General features: G+C 43.7%; 1 protein-coding gene across 2 annotated transcripts in view; it reads left to right on the top strand.

Annotated features, from left to right (window-relative positions):
* LOC106613305 (neprilysin) overlaps nucleotides 1-19,118 on the top strand; it is an 80,735-nt gene that overhangs the window by 7,336 nt on the left and 54,281 nt on the right. For both annotated transcript variants that reach the window (XM_045724839.1, XM_045724838.1), the window contains exon 2: nucleotides 9,199-9,378. In XM_045724839.1, the coding sequence (XP_045580795.1) occupies nucleotides 9,199-9,378 (180 nt within the window). The remainder of the gene's footprint in view (nucleotides 1-9,198; nucleotides 9,379-19,118) is intronic.

The raw sequence follows: 19,118 nt of genomic DNA, 5'->3' as shown, positions 1-19,118 counted from the left end.
CATGATGCCTGAGGAGACGGTACATCTAACACATGATGCCTGAGGAGACGACACATCTAACACATGATGCCTGAGGAGACGACACATCTTAAACATGATGCCTGAGGAGACGACACATCTAACACATGATGCCTGAGGAGACGGTACATCTAACACATGATGCCTGAGGAGACGACACATCTAACACATGATGCCTGAGGAGACGGTACATCTAACACATGATGCCTGAGGAGACGACACATCTAACACATGATGCCTGAGGAGACGGTACATCTAACACATGATGCCTGAGGAGACGACACATCTTAAACATGATGCCTGAGGAGACGACACATCTAACACATGATGCCTGAGGAGACAACACATCTAACACATGATGCCTGAGGAGACGGTACATCTAACACATGATGCCTGAGGAGACGACACATCTTAAACATGATGCCTGAGGAGACGACACATCTAACACATGATGCCTGAGGAGACAACACATCTAACATATGATGCCTGAGGAGACAACACATCTAACACATGATGCCTGAGGAGACGACACATCTAACACATGATGCCTGAGGAGACGACACATCTAACATATGATGCCTGAGGAGACAACACATCTAACACATGATGCCTGAGGAGACGGTACATCTAACACATGATGCCTGAGGAGACGGTACATCTAACATATTTTACATTTTTACATTTTAGTAATTTAGCAGACACTCTTATCCAGAGCGACTTACAGTAGTGAATGCATACATTTCATACAATTTCATACATTTCATACATTTTTTTTCTGTGCTGTGCATATGATGCCTGAGGAGACGACACATCTAACACATGATGCCTGAGGAGACGGTACATCTAACACATCTAACACATGATGCCTGAGGAGACAACACATCTAACACATGATGCCTGAGGAGACAGTACATCTAACATATGATGCCTGAGGAGACAGTACATCTAACATATGATGCCTGAGGAGACAACACATCTAACGCATGATGCCTGAGGAGACGATGTATCATCTCAATTATCATGAGTTACAGCAAAGGCGGTGTCAGAGTGTCTGGTGTTCTCTACTCCCCCACTGAAATGGCCAATTATCTGTCCTCCTAATGTTCCTGACGTTAGGTGCCTAACAAGCCAAGGTTACAGATGTAGAACAGTAATGGACAGTGTTGTTCTATCTACGTGTTCAACCATTCTAAAGACGTACTTGAAATAGACATCACACACCTGTGTGTGTGTGTGTGTGTGTGTGTGTGTGTGTGTGTGTGTGTGTGTGTGTGTGTGTGTGTGTGTGTGTGTGTGTGTGTGTGTGTGTGTGGAGTGTGGTTGAAATGGAGACAGAGGGACTTTGTCCCTTGGTCGGGTGCTCTCATCTCAGCCAGCTAACAGCAGGACCCTCCCTTCTGCAGACTCAGGTCACCTAACCAGATTGAAAAAGTGTGTGTGTGTGGTACTTTACGTGCGGGGAACAAGGATTCATTTCCTGTTGAGGGAGAGCTAAATACGTACACTTTGCTGAGGAGTTGATCTATAACTTGGTGAGAGGCAGAGCTGAGGAGTTGATCTATAACTTGGTGAGAGGCAGAGCTGAGGAGGTGATCTATAACTTGGTGAGAGGCAGAGCTGAGGAGGTGATCTATAACTTGGTGAGAGGCAGAGCTGAGGAGGTGATCTATAACTTGGTGAGAGGCAGAGCTGAGGAGGTGATCTATAACTTGGTGAGAGGCAGAGCTGAGGAGGTGATCTATAACTTGGTGAGAGGCAGAGCTGAGGAGGTGATCTATAACTTGGTGAGAGGCAGAGCTGAGGAGTTGATCTATAACTTGGTGAGAGGCAGAGCTGAGGAGTTGATCTATAACTTGGTGAGAGGCAGAGCTGATAATAATGGTGTTGAGGAGGGTTGTCCTTTATCATGGTGTTGGTGGAGTGTTGTCCTTTATCATGGTGTTGGTGGAGGGTTGTCCTTTATCATGGTGTTGGTGGAGGGTTGTCCTTTATCATGGTGTTGGTGGAGGGTTGTCCTTTATCATGGTGTTGGTGGAGGGTTGTCCTTTATCATGGTGTTGAGGAGGGATGTCCTTTATCATGGTGTTTGTGGAGGGTTGTCCTTTATCATGGTGTTGGTGGAGTGTTGTCCTTTATCATGGTGTTGGTGGAGGGTTGTCCTTTATCATGGTGTTGGTGGAGGGTTGTCCTTTATCATGGTGTTGGTGGAGTGTTGTCCTTTATCATGGTGTTGGTGGAGGGCTGTCCTTTATCATGGTGTTGAGGAGGGTTGATCTTTATCATGGTGTTGGTGGAGGGTTGTCCTTTATCATGGTGTTGAGGAGGGTTGTCCTTTATCATGGTGTTGGTGGAGGGTTGTCCTTTATCATGGTGTTGGTGGAGGGTTGTCCTTTATCATGGTGTTGAGGAGGGTTGATCTTTATCATGGTGTTGAGGAGGGTTGTCCTTTATCATGGTGTTGGTGGAGGGTTGTCCTTTATCATGGTGTTGGTGGAGGGTTGTCCTTTATCATGGTGTTGGTGGAGGGTTGATCTTTATCATGGTGTTGAGGAGGGTTGATCTTTATCATGGTGTTGGTGGAGTGTTGTCCTTTATCATGGTGTTTCATGGTGTTGGTGGAGGGTTGTCCTTTATCATGGTGTTGGTGGAGGGCTGTCCTTTATCATGGTGTTGAGGAGGGTTGTCCTTTATCATGGTGTTGGTGGAGGGTTGTCCTTTATCATGGTGTTGAGGAGGGTTGTCCTTTATCATGGTGTTGAGGAGGGTTGATCTTTATCATGGTGTTGGTGGAGGGCTGTCCTTTATCATGGTGTTGGTGGAGGGCTGTCCTTTATCATGGTGTTGGTGGAGGGCTGTCCTTTATCATGGTGTTGGTGGAGGGCTGTCCTTTATCATGGTGTTGGTGGAGGGCTGTCCTTTATCATGGTGTTGGTGGAGGGTTGTCCTTTATCATGGTGTTGGTGGAGGGTTGTCCTTTATCATGGTGTTGGTGGAGGGTTGTCCTTTATCATGGTGTTGGTGGAGGGCTGTCCTTTATCATGGTGTTGAGGAGGATTGTCCTTTATCATGGTGTTGGTGGAGGGTTGTCCTTTATCATGGTGTTGGTGGAGGGTTGTCCTTTATCATGGTGTTGGTGGAGGGTTGTCCTTTATCATGGTGTTGGTGGAGGGTTGTCCTTTAACATGGTGTTGGTGGAGGGTTGTCCTTTATCATGGTGTTGAGGAGGGTTGTCCTTTATCATGGTGTTGGTGGAGGGTTGATCTTTATCATGGTGTTGAGGAGGGTTGTCCTTTATCATGGTGTTGGTGGAGGGTTGTCCTTTATCATGGTGTTGGTGGAGGGTTGTCCTTTATCATGGTGTTGAGGAGGGTTGATCTTTATCATGGTGTTGGTGGAGGGTTGACCTTTATCATGGTGTTGGTGGAGGGTTGTCCTTTATCATGGTGTTGGTGGAGTGTTGTCCTTTATCATGGTGTTTCATGGTGTTGGTGGAGGGTTGTCCTTTATCATGGTGTTGGTGGAGGGTTGTCCTTTATCATGGTGTTGGTGGAGGGTTGTCCTTTATCATGGTGTTGGTGGAGGGTTGTCCTTTATCATGGTGTTGAGGAGGGTTGTCCTTTATCATGGTGTTGGTGGAGGGTTGTCCTTTATCATGGTGTTGGTGGAGGGTTGTCCTTTATCATGGTGTTGGTGGAGGGTTGTCCTTTATCATGGTGTTGAGGAGGGTTGTCCTTTATCATGGTGTTTGTGGAGGGTTGTCCTTTATCATGGTGTTGGTGGAGGGTTGTCCTTTATCATGGTGTTGGTGGAGTGTTGTCCTTTATCATGGTGTTGGTGGAGGGTTGTCCTTTATCATGGTGTTGGTGGAGGGTTGTCCTTTATCATGGTGTTGGTGGAGTGTTGTCCTTTATCATGGTGTTGGTGGGGTGTTGTCCTTTATCATGGTGTTGGTGGGGTGTTGTCCTTTATCATGGTGTTGGTGGAGGGCTGTCCTTTATCATGGTGTTGAGGAGGGTTGATCTTTATCATGGTGTTGAGGAGGGTTGTCCTTTATCATGGTGTTGGTGGAGGGTTGTCCTTTATCATGGTGTTGGTGGAGGGTTGTCCTTTATCATGGTGTTGAGGAGGGTTGATCTTTATCATGGTGTTGAGGAGGGTTGTCCTTTATCATGGTGTTGGTGGAGGGTTGTCCTTTATCATGGTGTTTCATGGTGTTGGTGGAGGGTTGTCCTTTATCATGGTGTTGGTGGAGGGCTGTCCTTTATCATGGTGTTGAGGAGGGTTGTCCTTTATCATGGTGTTGGTGGAGGGTTGTCCTTTATCATGGTGTTGAGGAGGGTTGTCCTTTATCATGGTGTTGAGGAGGGTTGATCTTTATCATGGTGTTGGTAGAGGGCTGTCCTTTATCATGGTGTTGGTGGAGGGCTGTCCTTTATCATGGTGTTGGTGGAGGGCTGTCCTTTATCATGGTGTTGGTGGAGGGTTGTCCTTTATCATGGTGTTGGTGGAGGGTTGTCCTTTATCATGGTGTTGGTGGAGGGTTGTCCTTTATCATGGTGTTGGTGGAGGGTTGTCCTTTATCATGGTGTTGGTGGAGGGCTGTCCTTTATCATGGTGTTGAGGAGGATTGTCCTTTATCATGGTGTTGGTGGAGGGTTGTCCTTTATCATGGTGTTGGTGGAGGGTTGTCCTTTATCATGGTGTTGGTGGAGGGTTGTCCTTTATCATGGTGTTGGTGGAGGGTTGTCCTTTATCATGGTGTTGGTGGAGGGTTGTCCTTTAACATGGTGTTGGTGGAGGGTTGTCCTTTATCATGGTGTTGAGGAGGGTTGATCTTTATCATGGTGTTGGTGGAGGGTTGTCCTTTATCATGGTGTTGGTAGAGGGTTGTCCTTTATCATGGTGTTGGTGGAGGGTTGTCCTTTATCATGGTGTTGAGGAGGGTTGTCCTTTATCATGGTGTTGGTGGAGGGTTGTCCTTTATCATGGTGTTGGTGGAGGGCTGTCCTTTATCATGGTGTTGAGGAGGGTTGTCCTTTATCATGGTGTTGGTGGAGGGTTGTCCTTTATCATGGTGTTGAGGAGGGTTGATCTTTATCATGGTGTTGGTGGAGTGTTGTCCTTTATCATGGTGTTTCATGGTGTTGGTGGAGGGTTGTCCTTTATCATGGTGTTGGTGGAGGGCTGTCCTTTATCATGGTGTTGAGGAGGGTTGTCCTTAATCATGGTGTTGGTGGAGGGTTGTCCTTTATCATGGTGTTGAGGAGGGTTGTCCTTTATCATGGTGTTGAGGAGGGTTGATCTTTATCATGGTGTTGGTGGAGGGCTGTCCTTTATCATGGTGTTGGTGGAGGGCTGTCCTTTTTCATGGTGTTGGTGGAGGGTTGTCCTTTATCATGGTGTTGGTGGAGGGTTGTCCTTTATCATGGTGTTGGTGGAGGGTTGTCCTTTATCATGGTGTTGGTGGAGGGTTGTCCTTTATCATGGTGTTGGTGGAGGGTTGTCCTTTATCATGGTGTTGGTGGAGGGTTGTCCTTTATCATGGTGTTGGTGGAGGGTTGTCCTTTATCATGGTGTTGGTGGAGGGTTGTCCTTTATCATGGTGTTGAGGAGGGTTGATCTTTATCATGGTGTTGGTGGAGGGTTGTCCTTTATCATGGTGTTGGTGGAGTGTTGTCCTTTATCATGGTGTTTCATGGTGTTGGTGGAGGGTTGTCCTTTATCATGGTGTTGGTGGAGGGCTGTCCTTTATCATGGTGTTGGTGGAGGGTTGTCCTTTATCATGGTGTTGAGGAGGGTTGTCCTTTATCATGGTGTTGAGGAGGGTTGATCTTTATCATGTTGTTGGTGGAGGGTTGTCCTTTATCATGGTGTTGAGGAGGGTTGTCCTTTATCATGGTGTTGGTGGAGTGTTGTCCTTTATCATGGTGTTGGTGGAGGGTTGTCCTTTATCATGGTGTTGGTGGAGGGTTGTCCTTTATCATGGTGTTGAGGAGGGTTGTCCTTTATCATGGTGTTGGTGGAGGGTTGTCCTTTATCATGGTGTTGAGGAGGGTTGTACTTTATCATGGTGTTGGTGGAGGGTTGTCCTTTATCATGGTGTTGGTGGAGTGTTGTCCTTTATCATGGTGTTTCATGGTGTTGGTGGAGGGTTGTCCTTTATCATGGTGTTGGTGGAGGGCTGTCCTTTATCATGGTGTTGAGGAGGATTGTCCTTTATCATGGTGTTGGTGGAGGGTTGTCCTTTATCATGGTGTTGAGGAGGGTTGTCCTTTATCATGGTGTTGGTGGAGGGTTGTCCTTTATCATGGTGTTGAGGAGGGTTGTACTTTATCATGGTGTTGGTGGAGGGTTGTCCTTTATCATGGTGTTGGTGGAGTGTTGTCCTTTATCATGGTGTTTCATGGTGTTGGTGGAGGGTTGTCCTTTATCATGGTGTTGGTGGAGGGCTGTCCTTTATCATGGTGTTGAGGAGGGTTGTCCTTTATCATGGTGTTGGTGGAGTGTTGTCCTTTATCATGGTGTTTCATGGTGTTGGTGGAGGGTTGTCCTTTATCATGGTGTTGGTGGAGGGTTGTCCTTTATCATGGTGTTGAGGAGGGTTGTCCTTTATCATGGTGTTGAGGAGGGTTGATCTTTATCATGGTGTTGGTGGAGGGTTGTCCTTTATCATGGTGTTGGTGGAGGGTTGTCCTTTATCATGGTGTTGAGGAGGGTTGATCTTTATCATGGTGTTGGTGGAGTGTTGTCCTTTATCATGGTGTTGGTGGAGGGTTGTCCTTTATCATGGTGTTGGTGGAGGGCTGTCCTTTATCATGGTGTTGGTGAAGGGTTGTCCTTTATCATGGTGTTGGTGGAGTGTTGTCCTTTATCATGGTGTTGGTGGAGGGTTGTCCTTTATCATGGTGTTGGTGGAGTGTTGTCCTTTATCATGGTGTTGGTGGAGGGTTGTCCTTTATCATGGTGTTGGTGGAGGGCTGTCCTTTATCATGGTGTTGAGGAGGATTGTCCTTTATCATGGTGTTGGTGGAGGGTTGTCCTTTATCATGGTGTTGGTGGAGGGTTGTCCTTTATCATGGTGTTGGTGGAGGGTTGTCCTTTATCATGGTGTTGGTGGAGGGTTGTCCTTTATCATGGTGTTGAGGAGGGTTGATCTTTATCATGGTGTTGGTGGATGGTTGTCCTTTATCATGGTGTTGGTGGAGTGTTGTCCTTTATCATGGTGTTTCATGGTGTTGGTGGAGGGTTGTCCTTTATCATGGTGTTGGTGGAGGGCTGTCCTTTATCATGGTGTTGAGGAGGGTTGTCCTTTATCATGGTGTTGGTGGAGGGTTGTCCTTTATCATGGTGTTGAGGAGGGTTGTCCTTTATCATGGTGTTGAGGAGGGTTGATCTTTATCATGGTGTTGGTGGAGGGTTGTCCTTTATCATGGTGTTGAGGAGGGTTGTCCTTTATCATGGTGTTGGTGGAGTGTTGTCCTTTATCATGGTGTTGGTGGAGGGTTGTCCTTTATCATGTTGTTGGTGGAGGGTTGTCCTTTATCATGGTGTTGAGGAGGGTTGTCCTTTATCATGGTGTTGGTGGAGGGTTGTCCTTTATCATGGTGTTGGTGGAGTGTTGTCCGTTTATCATGGTGTTGGTGGAGGGTTGTCCTTTATCATGGTGTTGGCGGAGGGCTGTCCTTTATCATGGTGTTGAGGAGGGTTGTCCTTTATCATGGTGTTGTGGAGGGTTGATCTTTATCATGGTGTTGGTGGAGGGCTGTCCTTTATCATGGTGTTGGTGGAGGGCTGTCCTTTATCATGGTGTTGGTGGAGGGTTGTCCTTTATCATGGTGTTGGTGGAGGGTTGTCCTTTATCATGGTGTTGGTGAAGGGTTGTCCTTTATCATGGTGTTGGTGGAGGGTTGTCCTTTATCATGGTGTTGGTGGAGTGTTGTCCTTTATCATGGTGTTGGTGAAGGGTTGTCCTTTATCATGGTGTTGGTGGAGGGTTGTACTTTATCATGGTGTTGGAGGAGGGTTGTCCTTTATCATGGTGTTGGTGGAGGGCTGTCCTTTATCATGGTGTTGAGGAGGATTGTCCTTTATCATGGTGTTGGTGGAGGGCTGTCCTTTATCATGGTGTTGGTGGAGGGTTGTCCTTTATCATGGTGTTGGTGGAGGGTTGTCCTTTATCATGGTGTTGGTGGAGGGTTGTCCTTTATCATGGTGTTGGTGGAGGGTTGTCCTTTATCATGGTGTTGGTGGAGGGTTGTCCTTTATCATGGTGTTGAGGAGGGCTGTCCTTTATCATGGTGTTGGTGGAGTGTTGTCCTTTATCATGGTGTTTCATGGTGTTGGTGGAGGGTTGTCCTTTATCATGGTGTTGGTGGAGGGCTGTCCTTTATCATGGTGTTGAGGAGGGTTGTCCTTTATCATGGTGTTGGTGGAGGGTTGTCCTTTATCATGGTGTTGAGGAGGGTTGTCCTTTATCATGGTGTTGAGGAGGGTTGTCCTTTATCATGGTGTTGGTGGAGTGTTGTCCTTTATCATGGTGTTGGTGGAGTGTTGTCCTTTATCATGGTGTTGGTGGAGGGCTGTCCTTTATCATGGTGTTGGTGGAGGGCTGTCCTTTATCATGGTGTTGAGGAGGGTTGTCCTTTATCATGGTGTTGGTGGAGGGTTGATCTTTATCATGGTGTTGGTGGAGGGCTGTCCTTTATCATGGTGTTGGTGGAGGGTTGTCCTTTATCATGGTGTTGGTGGAGGGTTGTCCTTTATCATGGTGTTGGTGGAGGGCTGTCCTTTATCATGGTGTTGGTGGAGGGTTGTCCTTTATCATGGTGTTGGTGGAGGGCTGTCCTTTATCATGGTGTTGGTGGAGGGTTGTCCTTTATCATGGTGTTGATCATGATGGTTGTCCTTTTAGTTCTACAGCTGAGTTGTTGCCACATCTTTCTATGAGATATCATGTTTAGTTGGTTTATATTCTTCAAGGAGATTATTTGATCATGTTTAGTTGGATTATATCTTTCAAGGAGATTATTTCAGAGTTAAAACCTTCCTTGTCCTCCCCCTCCCTCCCTCCCTCCCTCCCTCCCTCCCTCCCTCCCTCCCTCCCTCCCTCCCTCCCTCCCTCCCTCCCTCCCTCCCTCCCTCCCTCCCTCCCTCCCTCCCCCCTCCCTCCCTCCCCTCCAGGTGAGTCATTACAGCCAGCAGCTGAAGGAGTGTTAAGCATGGTGGAGACCGTCCCCCTTAAGTCGGCTAAGAAGCCCCGCTGGACCTCTCTGGAGATCGGCCTGCTCACCATCGTCTCCCTCCTCTTCATCGTCATAGTGGCCCTCATCGTCCTCTTCGCCACACAAAGGACTGACAGCGGTGAGTGGAGAAACTCATAGAGCAATCAATATGTCAATCAATCGAGCAAGGAATCAATGAATCAATCAATTAGACAGTCAGTCAGACAAATGAAATGGAGATAAAACGTTATGTAAAGTGTATTTAGCCATCTCAACAGATGATATGGTGGTATGATGACACATGATGTGCTATTGAAAGAATAAATCACTGATGAGTTTACTATTCTTACGGTTGTAATCTTGTACACTAGTGTAGCCTACTTTCTGGCAGCTAGAACACTAAAACATACTCTTAAGTCAAATGTTATGGCACATTTAATATGTGAGTTTCAGACTTAAAATGGGGGAAATATGCGGTTGCTACATACATTTTTGTGACTTTTATATGAATGATATCAATACCCATTGATTCTTGAAGAATATAATTTATAGATGCCTCGCTAGCTTAGGTCAACTGTCGTTGCCCATCGGAACTCAAAAGATAAGATGGTTTTTAAACATTTAAAATTGTAAACACTGAATAGCCTCAAAACATGGTTTAAAAATACTTTTGATATCATGGATGGTCAGTCTTTGCATCCATAGCTTTGAGAGTGGTTACATTTCTCCAGCCTCATCCCACAGCTTTTTACCAAAACAGTGGCGGTGTGTCGGCTTTGTTATTGTTCAAACTGCAGATTGGCCCGGTTAACGTTTGTCAGCTCAAGGAGAGCGTTGAAGCGTATGTAGTGGTCTGAAAATTGAAACCCACTCCACTAAGGAACAGGGTTTTCAACAGGTTGCTAGAGGACTCTTGAGTGTTGTTTTTGGAGGGTCAGTACAGGGGGACATGGCATGGAAAGGGAGGTTGGTAAGCATTTCACTGTAAGGTCTAAACCTGTTGTATTCGGCGCATGTAACTTGTGTAGGCAATGAAGCTTGCTTCGATCATTGATCTGATCTATAGGCTATAGGTTATGCATCAAAGTAGCCTATTTTGCATTGATAACCCAAAATAATCTCAGCGACTGTTCAAACAATACACCAAACAACAGCCTTATTAGAATCCTTCCCAAAAGGTATTTTGTTTAGAAGTAAAACTAGTGATTCCAGGCTATTGATAAAAAACAGCTGCGAGATATGAGCTTTTTCTCCTCGACCAAAACATGATATCATTGTATTTTAGCTGATATGGGAGTGAATATATTCAAGCTGCATATCAAACTGGGATAATGTTGTAGGTTACACTGGCATGTAGAAGAATATTTGCCAGGGCATATTATATCATTATAAATCTGATTATTTCACTTGGCGATGTGGGAAGCTAATCAACTTCAAAATCATTTCAACTTCAAGATTGCTGTCTTGGTTTAGCTTGGCATTAAATAAGCAACCTGTTTTGCATTGATACCCAAATCTAATCTCAGCGACTGTTCAAACAATAAACCAAACGATATTGTATCCTTATTAGAATCCTCCCCAAAAGAAGAGTCTTTGTTAAGAAGTGATAATGTTATTGTAGGCTATTTTGAAACATAAAAACAGATAGCTATGTGCTTTTTTTTTGTCATTGACAAAAAAATATGACATTCTATTTTCAGAAGATATGGAAGAGTATACATTGAATATTTGTCACGGTATATTATTTAATTTTGAATCAGATTATTTCAATTGGCGATGTGTGAAGCTAAAAGGCTAGCTAGCCATCCAAATTTGCCAAAAATAGTCCTATATCCATTGTTTTAGGATTGTTTTATGCTCGCTGACTGTCCCAATGATTATTAATTATTATTAAAGTCTAGAAACTGTTTGAATGTAGGTCCATTATAATTTTCACACAGTTTCCATTTGGTTTTAATTTTAGTTTGTTCGTTTTTGGACTCGAGCCACCCGATTGGGCGCCCTATTAAAGTGTTCCTATTGGTGAAAAAGGAACAAAAACATAGAGAATAGAACAACAGTGTGTTGTATGTTTGACGCCTCTGAATGAAAGGGTTTTTCCTATAGCATAGGTCACTGTCTCTCAAGTGCTTTGAGACTACTACTGTCTGACCAGCAGCACTGTTTCCTTCAGTATAGTTATACTACTGACTACTACTGTCTGACCAGCAGCACTGTTTCCTTCAGTATAGTTATACTACTGACTACTACTGTTTGACCAGCAGTACTGTTTCCTTCAGTATAGTTATACTACTGACTACTACTGTCTGATCAGCAGTACTGTTTCCTTCAGTATAGTTATACTACTGACTACTACTGTCTGATCAGCAGTACTGTTTCCCGGTGTTGTAGTACTCGAGTCCGACTGCACTCAGACTCAGACTTGACCATTGGGTGACACCGACTGCCTTCTCGTGCCTATTTGCACTTGGACTGGATAGGCTACAATGATAATCAGAATGTTAGCACTGGGTGCGCAGAGCAGCGAGGGTTCTGTTCTGTAGGTGTGGAAGGACGCTTCATACCCGGCACACGCAGCCTACATCAGCTGGTGAGCTGCAGGGGAGCAAGCCATGAGTGTGGGCAGGGAGTCTCCGAACATAGGCTACACATCACCCGTAGCCATCAGTCACCAGCCTACTATTTAGCTTTGCCTGGTTAAGAAACACAAACTACTTTAGAAATTGAAAACAACACTAGTATTGAGTTTAATAGTAAAATAACAGTCTAGCTATGTTTGTCTCTCTCTCCCCTTGAATATAGAAAAGTAGGCTGTCGTTGAATATATCATCTCGCTCTACAGCCCCACTTTCCCCCCTGCATCCCAAAGCCAGGTTCTGACAAGTCTCTGATAAACCGAAAATGACAGACACCGACGTTGCCTTCTTATTGAAGAGTTTTTGCGAATTTGGATAATTATTTCTACACAATGTTCCAGTAGAATGTTCTAGAACCATTATTTGGTCAACAGTAATAGCCTATTCATTATGTTGATTCCTGCTATGAAAGTATCTGCTTGTCCCTGTTTCACTGTCTGCTGCTGTGTGAGCGAGCCACTCTCACTCCCTCTCCCCACTGTGGTCACAGAGGAAGGAAAGATGCATTATGAGAAGCACAAGCATATGACCTTTGCTCAAATGCAATTGCTGGAAAAAGACAGTTTTCAAATGCATCTACTGTTGTTCTGTAGGCTGTAGTCTGCATGTCTGTAGCCTAGCATGTCGGTAGCCTAGCATGTCTGTAACCTAGCATGTCTGTGGCCTAGCATGTCTGTGGCCTAGCATGTCTGTGGCCTAGCATGTCTGTAGCGTAGCATGTCTGTAGCATAGCATGTCTGTAGCATAGCATGTCTGTAGTCTGGCATGTCTGTAGCCTAGCATGTCTGTAGCCTAGCATGTCTGTAGCCTAGCATGTCTGTGGCCTAGCATGTCTGTAGCCTAGCATGGTTTTGATGCACCTGTGGAGCGGAGCAGAGTGCACTGTTTGCAGTCCCATAGGTAGCCTTGCACTGCAACGTTTTTGTAGGACATTAGCCTACATTTACTGATAAATTAATCAATTAGCCAACATGGCTGTAAAGCAATGATATCATATTTAGGGTTAGAAATCTAGCTAAGTGTTTTGAGTTCCCACTAATATAATATAGGCTATAAGTCAATATGCACAAAGATGGCGGTAAATTCTCTGAAGAGCCAAAAACACATCTGATAATTCTTTGACAGGTTGCTCATCAAAATATCAATCATGCATTTCCTGGTTATGTTAGATGAAATAAACTATATGACCAAAAGTATGTGGACATCTGCTTGTCGAACATCTCACTCCAAAATCATGGGCTTTAATAGGGAGTTGGTCCCCCCTTTGCTGCTATAACAGCCTCCACTTTCTAGGCTTACCACTAGATGTTGGAACATTGCTGCAGGGACTTGCTTCCATTCAGCCACAACAGCATTACTGAGGTAGGACACTGATGTTGGGTGAATTGTCATGCTGAAATAGGACAGGGCCTTCCCCAAACTGTTGCCACAAAGTTGGAAGCACAGAATCGTCTAGAATATCGTTGTATGCTGTAGCGTTAAGATTTCCATTCACTGGAACTAATGGGCCCGAACCATGAAAAACAGCCCCAGACCATTATTCCTCCTCCACCAAACTTTACACTTGGCACTATGCATTCAGGCAGGTAGCGTTCTCCTGGCATCCTCCAAACCCAGATTTGTCCATCAGACTGCCAGATGGTGAAGCTTTATTAAAAGATCAAGTTTGAGAGGAGCAAAACCGTGAGCTGACATTCCCTTTTTATCTATGTATTGTAGCTTGGCCTACATTATTTTAGCCATTATTTGGATGCCGGTAATACACCCTTCATGATGTAGGCTACATGTGTCATCATGAAGCCAGAGATGAGAACCTTGGCGAATACCGGTAAACCTGTATTTAGAAGTTATTTTCGTTAAAAAATTGCTTCTTTCCAGTTTCACATTTTTTAAACCCAAATCCCTCCATAGGCTACCCTTACCCGAGGTCAGAGCTAGTTCAACAGCAATTTTTTTTAATCCTGACGATATTATGATATCATTACATTTTACATGTATTTATTGTTGTTGTTGAAAAAAAAACAGAACAGATTGCTTGTCTTTGTCATAGAATTTTATTAAAACCAAACGTATTATTATGATTCACACTGTTCTGGTTTGATTGGTGAGAACGTCCATGACGCGTATGCAATGCAACTTCTGGAGAAGTGAGAATGCTATCTGAAAGATGATTCCAATATGCATATAACACATAATATTTGGGAGCAGTATAAATGGTGAGTGGACATTCTCCCCTTCTCTTTATATTGGATCTTTGTTCTGCTACTGTGAAAAATGTGGATGTGTGTAAATCATATCAGTTATTATTTCGTTTTGTTTAGAATTTGATGATAGTTATTCACTCTTTTTAGGCCTTATTAATATTGAATTGTATCTTGCTTATTGACAACGTTTGGCATGCTCAGCCATATTGCAATCTACAGCAGGCATAGCCCCTATATCAGTGTGAATGATATGTATATATTTCAACATGGAAGCCATGCAATTACTTAGAACAATGTTGACTGCAAACAGGTTCAAGTTAACATAACATATATGGGATGGGTCTACATTTTGTTATTTGGTTTCTGTTAGCTCTTTAACAAACTATAATGGACTATCATTGGAATTGGAGTTGATTCCAAAGCAGTACATATAAGACCGAAAATACCCAACTTGAAGCAACCACATATTTAGTCATGGAGCAAGTTCTGATTGGCCAGTTCGGGGCCAAGCCTCGACACACCCACAACTGGTTTATTCATCAAAACCCAGCACTTTCGCGCCATCACCAGCACTGCAATGAACATTTTTGGTTGCGAAAATAGCTTCAATATTTCTGACACCCCCGAACCTATACCTTTTTAGATTTTTTAAATGTATTTATTTTTATTTCACCATTATTTAACCAGGCAGGCCAGTTTATATTTATATGTACATATTCTTATTCACCCTTTACATTTGTGTGTGTTTGTGTGTATTAGGTAGTTGTTGTGAAATTGTTAGATTACTTGTTAGATATTACTGCATGGTCAGAACTAGAAGCACAAGCATTTCGCTACACTCGCATTAACATCTGCTAACCATGTGTATGTGACCAATAACATTTGATTTGACTTGAGAACAAGTTCTCATTTACAACTGCGACCTGGCCAAGATAAAGCAAAGCAGTGCAACAAAAACAACAACACAGAGTTACACATGGGATAAACAAACGTGCACAATAACGTGCACAATAGAAAAATCTGTATACAGTGTGTGCAAATGAAGTAAGGAGGTAAGGCAATAAATAGGCCAATAGTGGCAAAGTAATTACAATTTAGCAATTTACACTGGAGTGATATAAAGTGCAGATGAGGATTTACGTTGCGTTAGGTTTGTTAATCAATTACAAATTACATTACCCTCTGGACTAAATAAAAACCCACTAAACCCACTCCCATACTGAAATTAAAAAGCATGACCCTCCCCCATTTTCCTCCAGGTAACAATTGTGTACATTTCTACCACCATAAGTCCTGAAAAACCATTTTCCCTGCCAATTATAGTGGATAGATTTCTAAACAGTCACAGCAGGCAGGATGCAACAGGGAGCTAGTTTGCCACAGGAGTCTCCGCACCCCTCTGTTTGTGTGTGTGTGTGTCACAGTGTGTATGTGTGTCACTGCCTGTGTGTCACAGTGTGTATGTGTGTCACTGTGTGTGTGTGTCACTTTTTGTGTGTGTGTGTGTTTTGCCTCTCGAGCTGGCGACGGGTACCATGAGTTTTATGGTGCTTTCAAGACAACCAGGAACTCTGAAAAATACGAGGTCAAAATCATGACATCAGTGATCTTCAAGTCAGAAAGTCTGAGCTCTAGAAGGAGGTCAGAGTTCCCGAGTTGGAGTGGGATGACCATTCAAAACAAGATCCCAGTTTCTGGCAGGATATTCCCTTTGAGTCAGAAATCAAAACTCCTCCGTAGTCAGCTGTGAATGCGTTGTCTGCAGCATTCAGTCACATGATAGCTCCATCAGCCGTTTGGTTTCACTTACCAGCATATCAGCTGAGCCAGGATCACAGTCAAACGGATTGGGAAGTAGGTCCCAAGGTGCTCTTCCAAGCGTTGGAGGTGCTAAATAAACAGAGTAAAAAACTCATGGACGCATAGTAAAGCTCACACCAAGTTTCTTCACCCACTGGGTCATACAGCTACATAAGACAAAGAACATATTCACACAAGCACTGATATTTAACACTTTCTCTGAGCCCCTCCTTACACATCTGAACAGCCAATACACCTCTGTTGCTATTGTCATGACGTTGCCCTGTTGGTGAGGTTTATGACCCCCATAAATACCTTTCCCCCCTTTTTTCTCTCTACTCTACAGAATGGACTCTTGGAAAGCCCTTTGTTAACATAGAGAGAGTATGGTAACATCAAAACGTTGGGAACGAAACAATATTTCGGTAATCCAACCAGTTGAAAGTATCCGTTGGTTCTTAAGAATATGATGTCAGATCAGTTGTCGTCTGAGACATTATGACTGATGACAGGACGACATAAACTGTATCTGGGAAAGTCTACACATTCTAGTTATCAGATTCACATGGAATTGTTGTGCAATTTAAATGTTTATATATTAAACTGTTTGTGAAAAAATGAAATGTAATTTTAGTTTTTAGAGTGAGAGAATTGTTTTCATAAGTAAAATATGCTGACTCAGTGGCCACACCCACGTGAAATAGGCATTGGTTGGAAATGATGAACCAACCCCTTTTCTAAATTTCTATAAGAGCCCCCAATTCACGGCGAACTAAACCAACCTCAGCATGAGCTCTGGTTGCGAATGGTTGAATTACTACAACCTAACAAAATTAACATTGTGTTCCCATTGACGTGAGGACTGCTGTCCATACGTTTAAAATGGCTAATTTCAATGTGGAAGTGACGATCGCCAAGCTGGAAGGATGAATTTCGACAATACCAGCCAGAATATAGCATGAGCTTGTAGTATGGCAACTTGGTATGAACTTTGAACTCTTATTCACTAAAGAAGTGATACATCCTAGACATCGAGTTATCAGCAGCAGCTGTAAACGTGCGTGGCCTAGGAAAGGACGGACAATCTCTTCAGAACGACAGGGCACTACATCGTATCCGTTCTACCACACGGCGACAGACTACAATGTATCCGCCCAGAAATATTCTTCAAAGCACAAGGGAGATCTCTGCTGGGCAACCCAGCCTTCCATTTTCGACCAATCTATCAAAGCGCAGCTCAGAGTAAATATATTTATTGCATTTTCCTTTTCCGAATGGGAGGTTATTTAGAATGCATAAGATTCTGTATTTATGATAGCATAGCTTCATGAGGTCCGATAGAGACCCAATCCTTTTGTTCCTCAGTCTTCCCGCGCTTTCATTCAAACCCAACCCTCTTTCTTTGTGTAACCAGTCGTCATATCGGTTTTGTCTGCTAGGGACGTTTTCTTTTATGACATAATTAGTAATCAATGTCTGATCCATCCTGTGTATATTTAATTCTGTGTGATTATTTAGGTGTTTAGTAAAGAAATAATTAAACCAATTTTTGTATTGCTGATTCAACTTGTTAGCCAGGGTTCATGAAGATACCCAATAATTGTACGACGTTCAGATGCGAATGAAATAAGGTGACAATTAATAACTGACTGCTATTTATGTAAAAGATGACCAGATCTTTCAGAGTTTATTCGGAAGACAACAGCTCTATAAACATTCTTCCGTGGTGCCCCGACTTCCTAGTTAATTACATTTACATGATTAGTTTAATCAGGTAATATAAATGACAGAGAATTGATTTCATAAAATAGCATGTCATATCATTTAATCGATAGTAAAGACACGACACTATCCAGAACCTTAGAGATATCTGTTCTTCCTCATTTAATCTGACCTGACAAAATTCCTCACTCATAGTATCCCTGATGTCCAACAATAAAATATTCTGACAGAATGTAAACGTTCTACATTCCCCTCTCTCCCTCAGTGATATGGTTAAGGATACTTCATATTTTCAAGTTTAGAACTCAGAACCCATCAGAGGTGAGCAGTCATCACTCATGTGGGACACAGATCCTGTGTTCTGTTAGAAACACGCACAGCCGTGGGATGGGGGGCAAAGACTCCAATAAGAATTCTTTCCTCTGATCTGAATCAACTGATTGGGTCACTCATCTATAGAATGTTGCGTTCGGTTCATTTGGTTTACCAAATATGTCTGTTACACAGGCAAGGAGACACATTTTCTAACACAGAAAATCAACCAAGTCTTTTTTTTTTATGACATCCATTGTGAATGATAACAGTTCCTCTCTCAATGCAAAACGTCTTTCCACCACTCCCCCTCGATAACCACCAAGCCTCGGTGTGAAATAGAACATTGTCATGCTCTGATCCCATATCTCCACATAGTTTTGTGAACAGGCGTGTGTGCGATTTACTTTACAATCAAAGTTACCTGCTGCAGTATATCTCTGAGTTCTGCTCTCAGCTCTTTTGCTGGCAGTTGCTCTGGGTGTATCCATTTTTGCTCAGTGGGTGTATCATACAATGTGTCCATATGGCAGAGGGAGACATAACTAGAGTGTAGAGGCCTGCTCGCCATCCCGCCATAGATGGAGCCCCATCTGTGCAGAAGCCCACCATTCGACCCCGTATGGAATCTGTTTTTATAATATAGCCATGCAGCACACTGAACATCCCCTGTGCCGCTCCATGCTCGGGAATCGTGAGACAGAAGAATTTGTACTTGTGAATAGCATCCCCCGACATGTAGCGAACAAAAGTCAATGCATGGGAATCTCGGCCCTCATATATATATATATATAAGTCAATTTGGAGAGCACAAACTGGGGAGTTTTTGAGTCATTCAGTCAGAGTTTCCTCTTGATTGCTAGCGAGAGCATACATTCTTTGTTTAACAGTGTTTTCTGACAAAGGTTTTGATGTGAGTTTCTGTGCCTCTGCCTCCACACACATCGTTTTCACCAAATCAATTGCAGCCGGTAATATCAAAGTCTCTGCAACAGTGTGTGGTTTCATAGTGTAACAGGCCTAGTCCTGCACTGTGGGAATGATTCAACAGTGTGTGGTTTCATAGTGTAACGGGCCTAGTCCTGCACTGTGGGAATGATTCAACAGTGTGTGGTTTCATAGTGTAACGGGCCTAGTCCTGCACTGTGGGAATGATTCAACAGTGTGTGGTTTCATAGTGTAACGGGCCTAGTCCTGCACTGTGG

This window comes from Salmo salar, chromosome ssa09 (genome assembly GCF_905237065.1).
Source record: "Salmo salar chromosome ssa09, Ssal_v3.1, whole genome shotgun sequence".
NCBI classification, from domain to species: domain Eukaryota; kingdom Metazoa; phylum Chordata; class Actinopteri; order Salmoniformes; family Salmonidae; genus Salmo; species Salmo salar.
This window is presented reverse-complemented; position numbering and strand designations above follow the sequence as displayed.